Source organism: Triplophysa dalaica, chromosome 6 (assembly GCF_015846415.1).
Source record: "Triplophysa dalaica isolate WHDGS20190420 chromosome 6, ASM1584641v1, whole genome shotgun sequence".
NCBI classification, from domain to species: Eukaryota; Metazoa; Chordata; class Actinopteri; order Cypriniformes; family Nemacheilidae; genus Triplophysa; species Triplophysa dalaica.
Window position 1 is genome coordinate 24784174 of NC_079547.1, and position 20299 is coordinate 24804472.

Sequence of the window (20299 nt, forward strand, 5' to 3'; positions counted from 1 at the left end):
TTCTGCAGTCTCTCTCGTTTCTTTACCACACTGCAGATGTTAGAGATGGAACGATGCTCGCATGTGGGTCAAACTTTAGCATCTGTGACCTTGTTTTTGTGGAACAGCAGGAGAACATCAGGTCTAGCTTCTGATCGGTACCTATTCTGAACTGAAAACAAATTCAATATGGACCTGAATTTCAGAAAATCAGATTTTCAAGAAAAGTAATTGAAACAGAAATCGGTGACGTGATGCATTATTTAAACATCCTAAAATGAAGAATAAGGACTTCAACTGGACAAACGACCACAAGTCAAACTCTGAAGTACAATGCAAATCTGCACCACAGTCGTTTTATGATAAGAATTTAATTAAAATCTTTATTTCATTACATGTGTTACATTCAATATCCAATGTTTGTTTTGGACACACATATGAGGCATAAATACAAACAAGCTTTCGTTTGCCGTGCTGTCTCTAATCAATAGTATAAGATGAGTGAGCTCGACTTCACACCCGCATATTTACATACAAAGTCAAACTTTATACAAAGTCCGCGCCGCCGATATTTACACACCGAAAGAGGAAAGCGACACCTCCGACCAACCACATGAACATCCTCAATGCTGCATGTAGGCCTTACAGTTCTCTTCTTACAAAAAGAAGAAAAGGGGGGACAGAAATTATTGAGTCTTCTGACCACAAAAATGACACATGATGTTCAATTCTACTTTGAATCATGATGAATAACCGGATCAAAACTGTCTCCCGGTTTAGGTGAAATGTTCTTTTACAACACAAGATGTGCTGTACAGAAATACATTAACATAATAATGATACAAACATAGTTGACCCGAGAAGAGTAACATTTCATGTCCCTTATGTGTCTACAGTGCTTGTGTTGTGAAAACATACAAAATCAAAACGTACGGGTTTGCGACACGCAACCGCTGAGCTAGTTAACATGTCAGCAAATGAAAACGCAGGAAAAATAAATGTGTGTAACAGTGTTTTAGACACCCAGCAGACATTTGTATTCAAAAAAAGACGATAAAATAAATGAAAAGCCCTTATATGTTCATTGACAGAAATGAATCCTGGTTCAAAGTCACGCAGCGTCTGAGCACCAGGTGAAAACTCAGTAGTTTGTGCGGTCTGTTGCATGCTCAAATCCCTCATAATCCTTCTCCACTGTCTGTTGAGATGCCAGACACGATGGAGACACAACCTTAATGCCTCGACACCTCTATTTCTCATTATTAATAAACTGAAAGATTTTCAGAAGAGGAAGAATAAGGTTAGAAGACTGAAGTTGGACGACACGTGTAATAAGAATAACACGCATAACATGTGTGTGTGTGTGTGTGTGTGTGTGGGGGGGGGGGAATGGAGGAAGGAAGCTACTTGCATCTTATCATTTGCTGCCGACATGACCTGGATTTTAGTGTTTCTTTGTAATCGTGTTTGTGGAGGAAATTACTTTTTGTGACGATGAGCTAATGCTTCCAGTTAGTGATGTGTACGATAAAACATGATGAAATAATTAAATTCATTGTGAAGTACAGTAACGGGTTTATCTCATGAAACTTGTCAAGAACATGTCCACGTCATATTTCGCCCAAAAATGTCCTATTTTACTGTAACTATTGAAATGTTTACACTGCGAGACAAAACATGATGTACTATTGGTCAAGTATATACAGTATACACACGTATTATGCGTGTTGTATCGTTCATTTATTGTACACCCTCAACATTATGCTATAATATCAATAAATAAAAAGTTAAATTATAATGAGAAAGTAAAATGTCCCGAAACCTTATGATATTACAGTAACGAATAGCAAAAAAAATCATTTTGGTGAGGAATGAACCGGACCAAGTTTTCATGAGATCCCCCAGTGAAACGGATTAAACAAAGAATGGATTTTAAGGAGGAGATGCGAGATTTTGGCCAATCGACATGGAAAACACAACTAATCCATCGTCACAGACGCTGAAAATCTCCGCCCTCGCCCATTTACGGATTGAGACTCGTCTCACCGACCTCCAAAAACAGCGAGGTGTAAAACTCCGGCTCGAGTTGTTTATTACGATAACGGTTCACGATTTCGGAGATTTTCTGTTTCCGCCGCACATGTGGAGGGCTGTAAGAGTCGCTTTCTAGACGCTTTCTCCGACAGGCGTTTATGACAGTCTCTCGCACCAGGAACCCTAGAGAGAGTGAGAGGAGAAATTCATGACTCCATCATTCATTTTAAACATAAAACACGAACACACACAAACACGTGTAAACGTACCGAGTGATCTTCTACTGACGACCATGTTGTCCACCAGAGGAATGACCATGTTAAATTTACCCAGAGCGCCATGCAGTTTGATTCGGAACAGCCCGGTCTTCAGCGGGTGGATGAAGATTATAGGGACGTCCTTCTCTGAAGAGCTGGACCTGTGAGAAACCAGTGAGGGTGAGCGAGATAAACTGATGTCCATATTTCAAACTGCACATATGTATAACATAACACGTCAATACTAAAATACTAAAACTAACAACACCGTGGTCAACTACGCACAGACAGCCGTGACTGAACAATACGTGTATGTATGTGTGTGTTACCTGGACGCAGTGCTGTTGGGTGCCGTCTCCACACCTGTGCTCGTCTCCGTCAGTAATTCTGACACGGGAAAGTTCTCTGTATGAACAACAGAAGGATATAGATGCATTTCATCACACTGTAGAATCATAACAGCACACGCATATAAACAGGCTTCACATTTCACCTATGTCATCGTATCTCTCCACCCACACGACCAACACTTTGGTGTCTGGTCCTAACGGAGGTATCGTCCGGCCCGCCGGCAACTTCCTGCTCTTCACCGTGGGAGACTGAAAGAAATACCACAAACACAATACACATTACAGTACACAAACACACACAACACGTTATGTTATTGACTGCTACTGTAATAGAAGTCAAGGACGAACATGCAAAGTCGGGACTTCCGGTTTCCATACGGACACAATATATGAAACATAATATAACATTATCTGCTGTAAACCTCACAGTCAGCACACATCGAGAATAAATATTACACTTCTGAAAATGACATTTCAATGAAACTGTTCCTTGCTTATCGCTTAAATATCTGAAACTCAGTTTAGTCTATGAAAGAGTGAAAATGTGAGACAACTACAATCACGACAATGAAGTATCTGTCATTGATATTGAACATTGAGAGAGGGCGAGATGGTTTACCCGCTGTGCCGGGCCCATGTTTTCTGAGTGATTGGGGTTGAGCTCCAGCGTGAGGTTGTGTTGTTTTAGTAAAGCGGGTAACAGCTCCATCTGCGAGTCGGAGTCTGCGGTCGGAAAGCTGCTCTCAGACGACTCAGCTGCACACATTACCACAGAAATGAACATTTGTCACGCTGAAGCAATCAATAGAAATTCATTAAATGGGTTTACTCATCATAGCAAACAGAAACTGATCCACTATTAGCAGCACTCTGCAGTGTGTTATCAGACGCTTGTGACCTTTCATTTCATTTCTGTTCAGGCATTAGCATAGAAAAACAAACACACTTTGGGCTAATACAGAAACAGAAGTCTTGTGTTAAATGTAGATGAGCCGACGCACCGGACGAGTCGCTCAGAGACGGTACGACGAACGCGATTTCCGTTAGTCCGTCGGCGTAATACAGCACATGCTTTTCTCCGTTGAACACACCCCCGCCCGTGTCTCCCAGCGTCACACAGTCGTCTACAAAACAAAAAAAACATGAAATTATTACATATCTTACCAATCAAAGACACTCAAGCAAGGGTTTATTTTGGTGTTCATCGTGTGTGTGTGTGTGTGTACCTGGCGTTTCCGTGCCATTGGGTGTGTTTATGGTCCAGCTGGTGAACACACTTCCCGTCCATCCGGGGTGCTGTCCGACCTCCACCGGCCAACCCAAAGACAGCAAGAGCTCCAGAAAATGAGGCTGAACGTTAGCTGAGGAGTCCACGTTCCTCAAGATCTGCATGCATGTGAAGACAAACATTTTGTTCGACATAACGGTGGTAAACTCTCAAAATCCAAAAGAGTTAGAGAGAGTTGAAACTCTGAGTTTACCTCTTGGCTGCTCTTTTGTCCAGCTTTCATGTAGAAGATGAAGACGGTGTCGCATGGTCGGGAAGGCAACAGGTCCAGATAACTGATGTCATCTGAAAAGCCGGACACGGATGAGTCGAGAGCGATGAGGTGAGGAGGCAGTCGACTGTTTCCAGGCTCCTGAGAAAACACACATACCAATTAGACTTCTGCCCCAAAATTTGAATTCTTTCATCCTCATGTCATTCCAAACCTGCATGACTTACTATCATCTACAAAACATAAAAGAAGATATTTTGAAGAATGTTGACTTCTATTGTATGAACAAAACTACAGAGACATTTCTCAAAATTTCTTCTGTTGTAGTGATCTAAATATATGACTGGCACTTTATTACAATTTTTATTGTTTTGTGGTTTGTTCGGACACCTTGAGTGCCTCTAGGGACAGGAAGCCGAAGTGCGAGAGGAAGAGTCGAGCGGTCTGGAACTCTTGGGCTGGAGGAGGAGGTTTACAGTCTGTCAGAGGGTCAGGGTAGGGTTTGTTCCTCCATAAGTCCTCTGTCTGATGCTCCAGCTTCTGCTCGTAGTCCATCTGTTTGGCCATCACGGTTCGGAGTTTATCATGCTGTTGCTCCAGCTGAAATACACACACACGATTAAAGAACGGTGTTTCACATTTTGCATGCAGTCATACTGAAGACGGTGATAAACACAGGTGTTTTCATCTGCAAAATGAATTAAATAAAAAATCAATACACACAAGCAACATCTGACAGATATTTCTCACTGTGAGGTTATTTAATCCACGTACAACGTTAAATTTGTACCACTGAGGATAATAATAGTTTTCACCTCTTTATCCACAATATCATGCAGGTCTGGGATGCTCAGGTCGGCTTTCACGAACGGGATCTTATCCACTTCCTCCGGGAACGGTCTGTGCTTGACGTTAAACCGAATCCCTACGTCGTTTTTGGGAGTGGGACGACTTTCAGGGACAAACACCTGCTGTGGGTAAAAATAAATAGCATGTCACACCATTGCCGTCTACAATAGCCACGTCATTCGACTGGCCTCTGCTGGTCCATCTTTGTTGTGATTGGTGCCTGATGACGTGTCTTACCTTCTGATTGGCTCTTGCTCCTCTGGGCTGATGGAAGAGCTGCATTGTCCACGCGTGGCGACCGGACATGCCTCGGATTAACATTGTAACTGATGGACAGGGGTCTGCCGACACACACAATCCAATATTATAAAACATTTCATCATCACTTTCAATATAATCGTTTTTCTGTCTCTGTAAAGTCAAATGATGAATAATAATAAAGTGTCTGTCCTTTTACAGAAAAACTTCTTTAAAATGACATCACAAATAATTTACGGAACAGTCAGACACTTTCGTAAAGTTATAAACTTTTCATTTTAACATTTTGTATTCCCTGGGTATCGAACCCATGAAACGCAATCTGTGTTTTTCTCACTCTGTTCATTTCCCAGTGGTTGTTCGAGCATCGCCAGGATGACGGAGTTATCCAGAACAATGTATCTGAAGTTGCTGTGGGACGTGGAGGTGAGTCGTGAATATTTAATCAGCGTGTCCTCATTCAGCAGGCTGCATGGAGAGGCGGGGCCGCTGGGAGATGGGAACGCCCCCAATACCTGCATTATACTGGAACACAGAACGTAAGGAATGAAGATCGTGTGTAGGAAGAGAGGAATCAACACGTGCACATCCGTCTCGCTCACCAAGATAATGTGGCCTCTGCAGCGTCCTTCACTCTCATGGATGCAGGGTTGTGCTCTTTGTCACCTTTATACTTCACTTCTTGTTCTGTGGTTCTGGACTTGCTGCCCGAGATGCCGAGCTCGACGATTTCCAAGACCTCGATCAGACAATCCTAGAAACGATAAAAGAGCACAAACTCTCAGTCTAGATCACAGAAGAAGATACAGCAGTGGCATAAGTTATGTATGGAGCTCTCGTATGAATAGTAGAATATGTTCTAGTATGTTTTTTCATCGAAACCCATCCTCCTGTATGCTAATGCGGGCGATACCTTCTCGTTGAGCATGTCGGGGTGTTCAGTAAGCCACACACACAGGCAGTGGAAAGCAGCCACGATCATGGAGTGCAGATCTCTGGAGTGAAGTGGAGCCGGACGACTGCACTGATACACGATGTAGCTGCACACCGTGCTGACGGCTCGCTTTCGATCAGAGGACTCCACGCTCACCTTCACCTGACAAGAGAGGAGGGGCAGTGTGATCATACATCAAACCAAACTGCTTTATTTACATAAGATGCTTTTAACCGGCCTTGATCTGAATCTGGTTAAATGATCAAACACAATGATCACTCTGGCAGATATACCAGTCCATCACACAATGACATCTTTAATCACAGTTTTTACGAGGGCCATACAGAACCTCGCCGTACGAGCGTGGATCTGTCAGGATACCTTGGCGAGGCCGGCGAGAAGCTCGAGAGCGGCCAGCGAGATGCTCATGTCGAGTCTCCACTGAGAGGTGAGTCTCTGGGTGAGCAGGTGGATACTGCGGATCAGCAGCCCGGTCGCTGTGTCTGTGTGAAGAGCTGGGATATAAAACACAGCACGCCACACGCAGCAGGTTAGTAACAAACACACACAAACGCAAGCCAGGCACGGAGATGCAGTCACGAGCCACGAGACGCCAATGAAACACAAATGAAACACAAATACAGAGCAACATCATTTATCTGAATCAGGCTAACTGACAAAATAATAATCAGCAGCGATAGAGTACATTTGAGATGATGCTCAAAATACTGTTTAAGGACTCAACAAGTTTGCAAGAAAGAGACTCATTTGAGACGGTGATGGAGAGATACAGTCTGTTCTGTCCCGTTCACAGTACTTGTTAAACGATCAAGACATTCTATTTATTTACTCACTTTAATTTACAGGAGCAAATAAATATGAGAAAATTGAACACTGGGACTGTATCTTACACCTCACAGCCTCACGCATAATGTTCATGTGACATTATACACGGCATCTACACATGTATTTACAGGCAGGCATTCGTTAGACAAACAGCTACAAACATGCAGATGAGACGGTGCACTACAGCGCATTCCTCTGTGTCTTTGACTTTAACACAAAATACACAGAGAAAACAGCATGACAGTTCAGCCAAAACAAGATGTTTGCGCAAAAACATTTCCGTCACAATCTTGTGTCACATGTGTCCTTGTGGTGCTTTGAAGGATGGCAGAAATAAATCATTGTTTGGATGCTATGGTGATCATCAGTGAGATCTTTGAGTCATGGGCTTGCGATAAATCTGCTGCAGTGATGCTAACTACATCGATCAGTAGCTTTCCAAACACTGCTTTACGTCTCGCTCGTGTCATGCGTGTTCTTTACATAATGAAATAATTACAGTTAAAAACTGGGTGTAAACGTACCGTAGTCTCTCATCAAGGCCTGTGCGGATCGCTCGCTGTCTGGGGTAGTGGCCTCTGAGCTGCCCGCGCTCGTGTTGCTGATACCGCTGTTATTGCGACTGTGGCTCTTGGCCAGAGAATGACTGCCATCCACACTGGCCTGATGAAAACACATGCACACAAACAGATTGTGCTCTCACACGTGTGTCTGCACTTGGACATTTTTAACAAATGAACAGAAACGCTCGTACCACTTCAGCCTGAGTTCCAACAGATTCCAAAAGCGCAGAGTCCTGGACGATATTGAGCATCGCCGCTGTCAACAGAAGAACATACGAAACTGCTGTTTACAGTATTTTACTACATCTAAATATATTGGCTATTGCACATCAGCGTGGCTTGTCCAATCAGATCTGGGAGGCAGACCAATCCATTTCAGCGGACAAACCGGTAAGCAGATTTATTGACCCGACAGCCTTACCTAGTATCATCTGTGTATTGATCGAGTCTGTCTCTGTTTGCAGGGCGCCAATCAAAATATTGACCAATCGCAGCTTGAGGGAGAGAAAGGTGACCGCCTTGTCATGCATAGAATTATCATCGTTGCTGAATTTCCCCTCCAGAAGAACCTGCCAACGACAATAAAAGAAACCACGATGGGTTTATTCGTATTTTTATACTAGCAGATCAGTTACGGACCGAAAGTTCTGGATTACACAGATGAAGGCTGCACCTCTGATTTGATGTTGCCGAAGTGGTGAGGAAGAGGCAGCATGGACAGCAGGATGTGAATGGATGCTCTCCTCAGCTCGGTGGGGTTCACATATGACTTGAACTTACTCAACTCTCTGTTCAGACCAAACAGGACATTTTTAAAGAAACATTACATTTTAAGTGTAAGGTTTCAATTTAAAGTTAGAATGGTGAACAGCATTGGAAGAACAGCAGTCCCTTTGAACTTGTATAGGAACTTTCATTTCATTTCAATTTCATTTTTAATTAAAGAACAGTGTTTGTGACAACGGTTAAAATATTTTTTCCCTGTTATCTTTAATTAAAACCCTTTAAAAAAGTTGTTTGGTTACTCTCACCGATCAGGCAGAATGGTCTCCAGCGCCGATATGAAATATGGAACCACAACATTGATGCCTTTGAGATCAGAGCAGAAGAGAGCTGAAGAGTTCAGGATAATGCTGGCCAGAACCGGTCTACAGATAAAGTCTGATATCTGAAGGCCCTGGATGAGAACCATGTAGAACCTGTAAAATCAGAGAACAACAGCAGACATAAAACAGAATTTTAGTCCTTCATAAACCACGATGGGACATTTTTAGACCATCAAAACCTGTTATTGAACCTGGTCTCTCAAAGAAACATGGCAGCTTCGTCATCACGATCAATAGTGGTCATGTAGCACAAATGACACGACACATGATGTGTTTGATATATGTAGTTACCACACATGTTCATGAAACAAACTGGAAGACAGCACAAGGACACCAGCGTTTACCTGGAGAGATAGACGGGAAGAATCTCCTCTCCGGTCTTCTTACTGCAGAAGATCCTACAGAGCGTTCCACACGCTTCAGCCCGACCAGACTCATAGTTATCAGGAAACTCATTTGCATCAAACATGGGGTTGGACACCATGGTGTCCGTGGACATCTGAGAACCCTTCCGTCTCAATTCAACTCCAGTCTGAGTGGCCAGGGCTGAGAGAGAGAGAGAAAAAGAGAGGAAGAAGCAAACACAAAGACTAAATGACACTTTCATACATCTCCTGCAGGAGGACATAACAGGGATGACGGACAAAGAGATCTTCTGATATGTAAGGAAATAAAATAGCGGAATCTTTGTTTGTAAAGAATGGACATTACTCACTTCAACGTACATCCTTTAACTCATTTAATGTTTTGTTTTTTAAAATAATCCAAATCTGTTGATAACAATGTCCTTTACTCAGATTATATTAAGATGTATTAACTTTTACAAGAGGGACTGTTTTGTTCTTCTGAAGCTTGTTTGGAAAACGCAAAACTAGATTCAAATGCATTTCAGTCCATTAGTCGAAAAGACAGTACAAAACAAAACAAATTACGCCTCCTGGTCAGTCTCCCTGTTATCACAGCATGTCTGCAAAATTTCATTTCACGCAAACTTGATCCAATTTCTATTCGTTCAGCATCCTACAGTAAGACAATAAGGCATAATATGGCTGAAACAAACTGCACCAACAACCACGACATGCAGATATATCCATACAAAACCAAATGAACGGATGAAAACGGAAGAAATTAATCAAACGCTAACGCAAAAGAAAAGCTGGTCGAATGAATGTTGGGCAAAAAGAAGACTGGTTGGTGTGTTTCTTTGGAGAAGATAGTTAGTAGAGGTCCTTCGGGAGATGGTTTGGGTAGGGAATAGCTTCAATGATGGGGGGTAAGTTGAAGGATCAAGCGCAGCAGATATTCTCAGGTCTCGGCGGAACGCAGTTGCTCTGCGTTCCAGCGACGCAGAATATGTGTTGCAGTTGAGCCGATGAGATTTGGGCAGCAGTCATTAATAAGACCCCTAACGGACCCCTGACTCAAGCAGAGTATTCGCACATTTCTTGCCCCAAAAAAACAAATACTGCAACAATGAAAGAGTGGAGGTCAAACAAACCAAAAAGAGATTAAAAAAGGAAACCAATGGAAAATGAAAGAACTGCAACTGGTAAAGCTTGCGTTCCTACTTACAAGATTTATAAGAAAGAAGAATTTGGAAAAATGTCGCTGCAAGATAACAGAGATAGAATGGAAAGAAATCAAAGAACATCAGTAGAGGTCATTAGACTGTGCAGAAGGTCAAAATGTCTCCATTGCTTCGCTTTTATGAGACCATCAGAAAAAGCTTCAGTTTTCCCATCATGCAAAGAACTTAATTTGAACAAAACGAAAAAAACTAAACTAAAGCTTAATTGACAATTCATTATGATCTGAAAGTCCTAAACATTTATAGTGTTCTACATTTGTTTACATCATTGACTTAATTAAATAAAATCATTTTGGCTAAATAAAGTATCAGACAAAAATAAAACAAAGATCTTAAGATATATTAATAGTTCAAAGCACAGTCATTTTATCTTCTTTAACACTACACTTCACAAGTTCTCATAAATACCCTTGAGATTAAAAAAAGATCATAAACAACATTATCTTGCAGTTCATGAAACAGTCCTCACTCTCTTGAGCTGTGTTCATGCACGCTTTATTATCAGAGAATAATGACATGAGCGTGTGTCTGTCTGGTTTCATGTTCCTCTTTCTTTGTGTGACCTAATGACCGGCATTTACAACTCATTGTATTATAATAATGTGATGTACTTCTGAGGAAGTACAGAAGCCACAGAGGAAATTAATTTGGAGGAACAATAATTTCATTACAGATGATTGATTACAGAGGCGAACATTATTTCTGCCACAAACATAAACATGCACCGATGCCTCATACAGATTAAATTTTAAATTCAGATTTTAGCTATAAATGTAAGACCTCCGCAAGTGGACACTAGTTAGTGAGTGTTCATTTGCAAACAAATCCTCACCACTAACCCATCTGATATTAATCTTAGTATCTGAGAGATGTAGAACAAATAACTACAGCGGGAATAAATATTTGATGTGATTTTTCATAAATATTTCACTACATCCAGATAGTTTCACAACGCCGACACAAACCCTGAACGTGGTTTAATCTTGCAGGTAGGAATGTGTGCGTAAAAAAAAGAAGAAAATAAAACACACTTTACAGGTAAAGAAAGGAGAGAAATGAAAAACCAAACAGAACGAGTGACCGTAGTATTGATTGTGAGACTGATGAAAGCGGGAGAATGTCTTACCCGTCATACTGCTGTCTCTGCTCAGACCCGAGTGAAGTTTACAGTGGACCAGCGCGGCGTCAAACAGCCATTGGCCGAAGAGATTCAGCACGCTGTTGACCTTCGGTCGGGTTGGGGCGGGGAGTGGCCGGGGCTCTGAGCTCGTCTGGTTTGGGCTGGAGAGAGGCGACGTGGACGGTTGTTGTGCCACTTTGGTTTGGCTGGTCTGAAGAGTAATGAAGAGTATGATTATTTAAAAACAGAATTTGATCATTTTAATTTCGACGTGACGCATGTACGCTCATACCGTTGAAGCTTTGCTGGTTGTCTTGGTAACAGCAGTGGGGCGGTGCCTGCGGTTGTGAGGGGGTGTAGTGTTAGTTGTCGTTGGGGGTGGCGGCATGCTGAGCCTGTTAACAGGGGTGGGCGGAGCACTGTCTGACCGCGGGCGAGATATACCTGAGACAGGTAGAAAAAATACAGAGAATCAAAACCAAAATACACCGAAATAAAACGACACATCCGTTTGATTTCCTTAAGCTGTCAAGATTCTCCCATAAAGCACTTGTCATCACGTTGGATATTATGATGGCTCACCAAAGAAACAAACATTTATGCTTCTTGAATTCTTCATTTTATCGGCAAGCCCCCCCCAAAAATCATTTCTGTTTGACTCACCGACCGCAAAATAATCAAGTAAACACATACAGATGTGAGCTGATACAGCAGCTGTTTGTGTAGTTTTCCCTACATCACAATATAAACATTAAATTGCTTCAATCAATTTTATGCATAAATAAAACATGCATGGCGAGTTCTGATTGGGTGAGTAATGCAACGATACACCAAAAAATTATTTTGTATCGAGAACACACAAGAATCTTCTGGTGTCATGCCTTATTTAACACACATCATCCCACATTTAACACACATCTACATCAAGACATAACTGGAAGTCAGAGAGTCATGCTGATAGAAACACAGGAAGTCTACAAAGATGAGCATTGGCATTTTCATACAGCATCACAGCTGCGTCGCTGATTCGTAGAATAGGCTCTCAAACCTGCATTCAAATCAGTTATTTGCCTAAAACCTGAATGGTTTTGCATTGGCCTGTTTCAGAAAGCTCTCCAGATCACAACCCAAGACGTTCATTGATTGTTGCGTTTGGAAGAGCAGAGATTATATTTCATGAGTCATTTTATCATGGACACCACCACCTCGACAACAACTCAAGACCCAATGAATTTGTTGGACCAGGGTAGTTTTTACTTAGCATTTATTGTCCCCATTAAATAAAGGGTAAAGGCTTTCGTGTATATATATACCAAACACCAAAAAAATCTACAATAGACATCAATCTCCCTTTCGATTGGTCAGAGGCATGTTATCAAATACCATAAGATGGGAGCCGGTCTCGAAAATTGTTCCGAGATACAGCAACACCTGGAGAAGAATGAGATTATAAAGAAAACATAAATACGGTCACAAACTGCTACTCAAGGGGAAAAACGCCAGTATACATTATTCTGCTAATACTGAATAAAACACATTTTTATTGTGTGAGTATTTCTGATCAGCATGTAAGGTATTCCATTGCACCCAAACACCTCAATGAACAGAATCAGTCTTTTGTGGAGTTAGTTCTACTTGGTTGACTGATCGGGTTTGGATAGGGTTAGTATACCTATGGAGGGAAGTCTGTCACGAAAATTGCTCCTAGACACTGTGGCTCCTGAGGAACGGAGAAACATAAAAGAATATCTCTAAAAAAAACATCAAAACGTGTGAGACCACTTTAAAATCACAGAGACGCTGCTCAGCACTACCACTACTAGTTTAACCAATTTCTTTTGATTGACAGTCATTCTACAGTACAGATTATCAGACAGCAGAAACATCACAAGTACCGTTAGTCGGCAGAATTTCACAACATGGGAGTTTCTTAGAAACAGCAACACCTGAGGAATGGAAAGACAGTCACACAACATGGCTATTGGCTAGTAAAGAGTAAACACACACTCCACAGATGTACAAATGAAATGCAATGTAATAACACCACAAAATAAATGATCTTGAACGCATAGCATCATTGCAGTGAAACTGCAAAATACAGAATGAAGAGATATTCATCGGGGTAACGGAAGTTACGCGAGACATTTGTGTCCTGTAATAGGATGCCTTTAAGATATGTGTTTATTCATGTTGTTCTTATGTGTCTTTTCTATACATTTTTTTTTTTTTATTATTTATTTATTTGTCTTTTTCCATTTTTATTAAATTATGTGAATATTATTTGTTATAATTTGTGAAGTTATGTGTTGTGAAAAAAAGCAATAAACATTCAAAAAAAGAAACTGCAAAATACAGAACTCAAAAGTACAGAGAGGAAATCATACTACAGTCATATATAAAGACAGATAATGCGCACGGTCTTACCGAGGAAGGCGTCCACGAGACAGCTGACTCCTCTCATTGCTCTGAAGAAGATCTGGGGCAGTTGTTTGAGACAGGGGTGCTGCATGACCTCATGCGGGACACTGTTACCCCCCAATAACTGCTCCTGAAATTTTGGGGTGGAGCTCACTATGATGGGGTTGCTCAGATCCACAGGGTTACTGATGGGGGAGAGAGACACCTTCAGATTATTACAACTCATGCATCTGTGTTCTAAACTCTAGAACGGGGACATTTTTTCGTCTCGTATGTTAAGTGTGAAATAAACACAAAGCAGGTTGTGTTGCAGACCTGAGCATGTGCAGAAAGCGATACCACGTCTGTGACACACAGTCATTGTCCATCTCAGCTGGAATGAGGCTAGAGTCCTCCTCTGGCACTTTAAACAGAGGGAACGACGGGCCGTACATGAACCTCAGCAGCCTGCGGGAATACAAATAAGATGAAGATCAAACAAGCCATGGCAGTGAAACATATCAACAGATCAAATGTTGACTGTGTGATATACTGCGGTTACAGTGGGCACTTCAAACTCAGCATTCAAAAGCAGGTCCTCTTATAGACACACTACAAACTGCAGCGTGTCTATGTAGTTACTGTCGATATCAGTTATCAGATCACTGATCTGCACTGCACTGATCTGCACTGCAGATCACTTCTGCTCTTCAGACTCTTGCTGAAGTACCTGGAAGTGAGAGCGGCGATGACTTTACTCCACTGCTCCACCACGGGAGGGTGGTGTCTCCAGTTGGACAGCATCTCTCGTGCGGTCTTCCAGTAGGGTGGCGTGGGGAAACATCGCGTGCAGGCCAGAAACCAAACCTCGAACAACACGCTTATTAACTTCTCCGCCAGCTTCTCTGCTATACCTCCTGCAGGAGACAAAAAATGATGCCTGAAAAATAAGCTAGAATAAAAAACACAATCTGATGTTCAACAGAAGTTAAGAACGATCCATTTGATCCTATTCTTTCCATACATTAAGACCTCATACCCACTTTTTTTTTTTAATCGGTTACATTGGCTACACTTAAACTTGCATTTACTATATGGAGATTGTAAGATATTACAACAAAAAAAGTCTTATTTTGTGATAACTCCTTATTAATGCAACATAATTCAGAAGGGTGGGAACGAAGCACAAGAGAATGAATTGAGCAACCAACCCAATGCAAGGTTTACTAGAAAGAGAAACGAGGCTATGCTAATCGCCTCGGCGGTATGGCTCACGGTTACCCCTGGAAATGTTTTTTAATGGCTAAACAAATTCACAGTGGGTCAGGGATTCTACACATGAGGAAACACAAATGACATCACCGGAGGGTCATTGGCATAGTGCACACAAAATTCAGTTTGTCTAGATGCAAAACGTGGACCAGCTCTCATTTGAGTACGAGTCAATGTGGTTGTTACGGATACGGACCTCCCACAGTGGGCGGGGCAAGTAGCGTGTCATTGATTCGGAGCAGGAAGAGGAGAAGCACCTCCCATGTCTCTCGGGCCATACCCGATGAGTCCCGTGCCAACTTCTGCACTGCAGATAGCACTTGCTGACACAATTTGAAGTGCATCAGGCTGAAGTGCTCGGGTCTGAAAGAAACAAACCACAGTGCCACAGTGAGTTACTTTCAAACACCTTCGGCATTGCTGTCATTTAACAAACTACACAGTTGCACTAGGTGAACTGTTACGGAGTTGTGTGGACTGTTTGGGATGTAAACACTGAGCGCATCATGGGTAAATAAACCCTCTGGCCAAACTCACCTGGGCAGAAAAAGGTTGTGCAGGTGTTTGAGGATGGTCTGAACGTAGAGGTTGGGTTCTTTGATGATGGGTTGCGGGATGGAGTCTCTTGGAGAAACCAGGGCCATTATCCAGTCAGTGTAGACATCCACACACAACTTCACCGTATCTCCATCCAGCGGGAGAGTCAGACCGTAACACAGAACCTCCATGGTCCATTTGACCTGAGGAGCAGAACGACAAAAATTCAAACCTGTGTCAAGTTTTGAGAAGAAACAGGAACACAGAATCTATGAAAATGATTTTAGCACAATCATTAAATCATTCATCCGAAATGCATAACGAATATTTAAAACGTAGTTTTCAAAGCATTTATAAGTTGAAAGGATTAAAAAGGTCCTTGAGGCCACACTTATCTCCCAAAATATTCTGGTCTATACACCCAAACTGTGTAACAGTGCATGTAGGGTTTGTTCACTGACACTATTGGTGTATGAGCGGAAGTTAAATTATGTCGGTTTTTCTGGACTTTATTCCAAACTGGCACCATCGGGCGGCATTGAACTCCATCAGAAGCAAAGGGTTCCAGGGGGAGAGGTCAAGAAAAACAAATCGGCGGTGAAAAGGGAATTGACAGGATTTCCTTCTGCCCTTATCACAGTACACAGAAGCCTACAGGAACCACGAGCACAATGAGATGCAGAGGGAAGTCAGAGCTACACACACACACGCAGCGATGAGAAAATATTTAACCCACCCAGATACACAAACAAACAAAAGCGAGAAGTAAATGAAGGCTGCAAACAGACGGAGACGTTTAAACGAATGAAAATCACAGGTACTGAACGAGAGCACAGCCTCATTTTTACTGATGAAAATTGAGTGCTTGCGTTTCCACCCAGATCATGCAAATGTAAAAGAAGCCGAAGGACACAGGACAGCTCTGGTCAGGGCGTACAGAAACACACTCAGAATATAATACTGTGGTAATCATTCAGTACCATAGTATATCAAAGGTACCAAAGTGTTCTGACTGCACACTTATGTTATTAAAATGACAATTAAACACTTTCATTCTTGTGGCTGGAGTTTGTTTGTATGTCAACAGTGTAAAATCCACCACTCTGTGACTCTCAGAATGAATGTTCTCCAACAGGACACCTCAAGGTTTCTCTTTAACTCGGCAGAATAACAGTTAATAGTTAACAGGTCGCTGAAGCAATTATTCTGAAATAATTCACAAGTCGGAGTTCTGCCTTCTGCCTGGGGTTTGAATGAGTAAAGAGTGGTTGCACACACACACACACACACACACACACACACACACACACACATACACACACAGAGTCCTTACCTCCTTGTCAGTCTTTAGGATGCATTCAGATGGCGCGCCTCCGAGGATGTTTCCCAGAGGTCGTACCACTGCATTGGCCACGTCCCGTCCCACGCCTGCCGGGTAACTGTGCAATACACTCAGGTGGCCCTGGTCGCTTTGGACCACCAGGTGTAGCGATCGCCACTCCGAGTACATGACCGAGCCTTCAACTGGATCTCAGCGTGTCCTGAGGAGAGACACACATACAACTTTATCTTACAAACTTTGCAGTGTTTCGACAACACTACAGAGTGTGACAATCTGACACAAGCGGCTGTGGTTTGTTTCATCTGATGAACCAAAGTGATGATGAATTCAACACATGATTGAAAGACCTAACTGATATTTGTCCTTTTAATCTCGATCTGAACAGTCTGCTAATATTATAAGCTGAACGTTAAATGAAGGAGACAATCCAACAAAACAGACCCACTTGAGTCAAAACAAATAAACAATCATAAACACACATATACAAACTACCAATGGATATCAAAATAACTATTTATTATTGATCATTAATGTTATTTCAGCGATGTCATGGCATTTACACCCTACTCCACGGAATACCATAGTACTACCATGGTACATCAGTTTAGTGCATTTTTACAACCGTAATTACTTATTTTCAAATGTCACGCAAGCAAGGGGAGCAGATAAACCAGAACAACGCAGATGTTCAACATTAAACTACAATACATTCAAAGTTAAATGCATTTCTGTTGTTGTTTTCAATTTAACTTCCGTAGCCGCAGAGTTTATTAGCATCCGTGCTAACCGTACAGACGAGAGTCACTGAACACAACAAAACCATTCACGTTCATATTTATACATGTACTTTAATCTTGTCGTACTAGTTCAAACTGTCTGTACGCACATGAATGAGTGATTTCGTTTGTTCGGTGCGTTAAACTGAGAGAAAGAACGCTTCACTGTTGGCAGCTAACGTGAGTCAGTCAGACAGCGAGCTAAGCTAACACTCGTTCTCAATGACTGACTGACTGACATTAAAACCACACAGAAAACACAATACTGTCGCTAAAGATGCAAACAGACGTGGCACAAAAAGCACATTCGTACCTTCTGTTTAATAAAACCAGCAAATAATCAGAACCGGATCTTAGCTTTCGTTCAGGTCAGTCAGGTTGACAACTGACCTCAGCATCGCGAGCGCGCGACACTTGTCACTCAACTTCCTCCCACAACTATTCCTCATTTGATCAAATAAAGGGTTACATTCAAGAAAAAGTATCGTAAAGCAAATTATTTCGTATTGTAGTCCGAATAAACCGGAGCAGGCCGCAATGCGGGACTGTGGCCGTGATTCAAACGTACCCGAGTCCTCTATCAAGACAGCTCACTTATTCCGAGGCTACAATCTCCTGAGGTAAAATACTGGATTTACTCAAACCAGTGCACTTAAAACACGAAACATACTGAACGTTGACCTGGATTTGGTGCTTAAACTATCCACACGAGTTTTTCATTAGGCAGACAGCACACTATGTTAAGAGACACACAGCGCAGCGTAATGCTATGAACAGACCGCGTTACCTGATTCACTTCACATAGCAATTAGTCGGTCGTTTTTGAAGTAAAGCAGCATATTTGTAATTAGATCAGATCCTCCATCTTCAACTCGGACGACTGGGCTTCGGTCTGTCTGCAGCGGCCGATGTGAGCGATCGCTGCCGTGATCCAATTCGCCAATGAGTCGTTTTGAGAGCCGCTTCGTTTTCATGACACGGTCGACAGACTCGCAAAGCGACTCGCTTGTGACTCAATCGACTCCAAAGTGTTGTCTTATTGCTTTAATGTTGTACTGTGTCGTTGCCATAAATAAATTACAAAACAAGTGACAACTAGAAACAGCGAACAATTTCACATTAAGCCTCGAGTAAGTAGGTTTATTGTGAAAATGCAGCATTTGCTAAAATAAGAGTCATGGTACAGCGCTGCAATAGCTGGTTAATTAGAGAACCATTACACTTTGATCAATACAATCATTATTTATATTTCAAATGTGACATTTACGTTATATTAGATGGGTTAATATAGAATTGAATAAACTTATCTATTTAGAATGTATGTCCTAAGAGACATGACGTGAATATCACGTACATGAGTGCATGGAAACGCTTGAGTGGTGATTTGCAACAGGCGAATCTTTGAACCGGGACGTTTTAACGAGTCGTTCAAATGAGCCGACTCCGCATAATGAATCGGACATTTCAACGCCCAAACATGCAGGGCGCAAACTGAACTTCATAGAAAGGAGAAAAGACGGGACATGCAAATATGTTTCAGGACACGTGTTAAATGGTCATAGGGAACGACTTGATTTCTTCAACTTCGATTTATTAACAATAATAATATAACATTTTAGTTCAAATACTACTTAAAAGTGAATTAGATTTTACATAAACTTGAAAAGACAGTAATTTTTTAATGTAATACATTTTTTGACATGACACATCATGTGTTTATTTGATTTCATGCTCGGTTCTATTACAGTACTGACGTGTGTACTGAAAAAACTCAATTCACAACAACACAGACACTTTTCAGTGTGACTCCATGATGTTAAAATCTTTGCAAATCCTGCACAGCATATACTCGACACAAAATACAAATACAAGTTATATATTTTGATATTTATTTATTGAAGAGTAAGACTGAACTTTATAAGCACATTGTGACTAAAAGCAAACAAATAAGATGTGATGCCAGTACGTCAGATTGTAAGAATGCAGTTGGACACTAGATGGCAGTAAGTTCACATTGAAAACAGACGTGACGCATGACATGAACACTTCTGTCCATCTGATACTACAGCACTGAATTTATCCTGTCAAGCATGTTTTAGAAAGCATTAATTTATCTGTGAATTTTGTGGGGTGGAAAAATAAACTATTTTACATCTGTTTTACCATTGTATCTATGCAAGATTATATTGGAAAGACTTGGAAAATTATATAAATAGAAAATTGGGTTGAAATTATTGTTTTTGATGTATTTTGAAAATTATAATCTACAAAGTAATGAACAATACGTAATACAGTTATTTATTATATTAGGTAAATATCATATACATAAAACGAAGTGGGCCTTATGTAAACCAAACATTTCACAATTTTTTTTAATGATTTTAAAATGACATTGGAACAAATGGATCACAAAAAACCTCTGAAAACATGTAATAGTTTAAAAGCACTTCACTTTATTTAGTAACATTTTTCTGTATTGTTTCGCTTTCTTTTCTTTCTTTATCTCTGGCAATGTGATGTAGCTCTGTTGTATTGTATCTATGGCAATAAAAATCAAATAAAAAAAGATACATCAGCACTTAAATTGTAAAA

General features: G+C 41.3%; 1 protein-coding gene across 4 annotated transcripts; it reads right to left on the reverse strand.

The window, feature by feature from the left end:
• Nucleotides 1-308: 308 nt before the first annotated feature.
• ralgapb (Ral GTPase activating protein non-catalytic subunit beta) lies at nt 309-18657 on the reverse strand. Of its 4 annotated transcripts, none has more exons than XM_056750409.1 (33): nt 18495-18657; nt 16923-17130; nt 15590-15792; nt 15249-15415; nt 14511-14697; nt 14117-14248; nt 13808-13986; nt 13279-13329; nt 13056-13103; nt 12767-12814; nt 11676-11827; nt 11390-11594; nt 9020-9221; nt 8601-8768; nt 8243-8357; nt 7991-8138; nt 7761-7825; nt 7531-7669; nt 6542-6663; nt 6140-6322; nt 5829-5980; nt 5564-5751; nt 5206-5309; nt 4935-5090; nt 4510-4719; nt 4102-4260; nt 3847-4006; nt 3622-3744; nt 3240-3376; nt 2764-2869; nt 2600-2675; nt 2283-2431; nt 309-2196 (listed from the first exon to the last, which is right to left on the reverse strand). In XM_056750409.1, the coding sequence occupies exons 2-33, from the start codon at nt 17097-17099 to the stop codon at nt 2003-2005; spliced, it is 4605 nt and encodes a 1534-aa protein (XP_056606387.1). In that variant the 5' UTR covers nt 17100-17130; nt 18495-18657; the 3' UTR covers nt 309-2002. The 4 variants fall into 4 exon arrangements, with proteins under 4 accessions (XP_056606387.1, XP_056606385.1, XP_056606386.1 ...); XM_056750407.1 differs by having other exon boundaries at nt 6542-6675; XM_056750408.1 differs by lacking the exon at nt 18495-18657 and adding an exon at nt 18021-18157 and having other exon boundaries at nt 6542-6675.
• Nucleotides 18658-20299: the final 1642 nt, after the last annotated feature.

What these genes read in the sequence shown, in the direction of transcription:
- ralgapb (XM_056750407.1), bottom strand. Translation starts at nt 17,099, where the DNA reads ATGTACTCGGAGTGGCGATCGCTACACCTGGTGGTCCAAAGCGACCAG. An exon ending in TGCCCCGCCCACTGTGGGAG is followed by an intron (nt 14,698 to 15,248) that starts GTCCGTATCCGT and finishes TGTCTCCTGCAG; the next exon opens with GAGGTATAGCAGAGAAGCTG. An exon ending in CAATGGCACGGAAACGCCAG is followed by an intron (nt 3,745 to 3,846) that starts GTACACACACAC and finishes TTTGTTTTGTAG; the next exon opens with ACGACTGTGTGACGCTGGGA.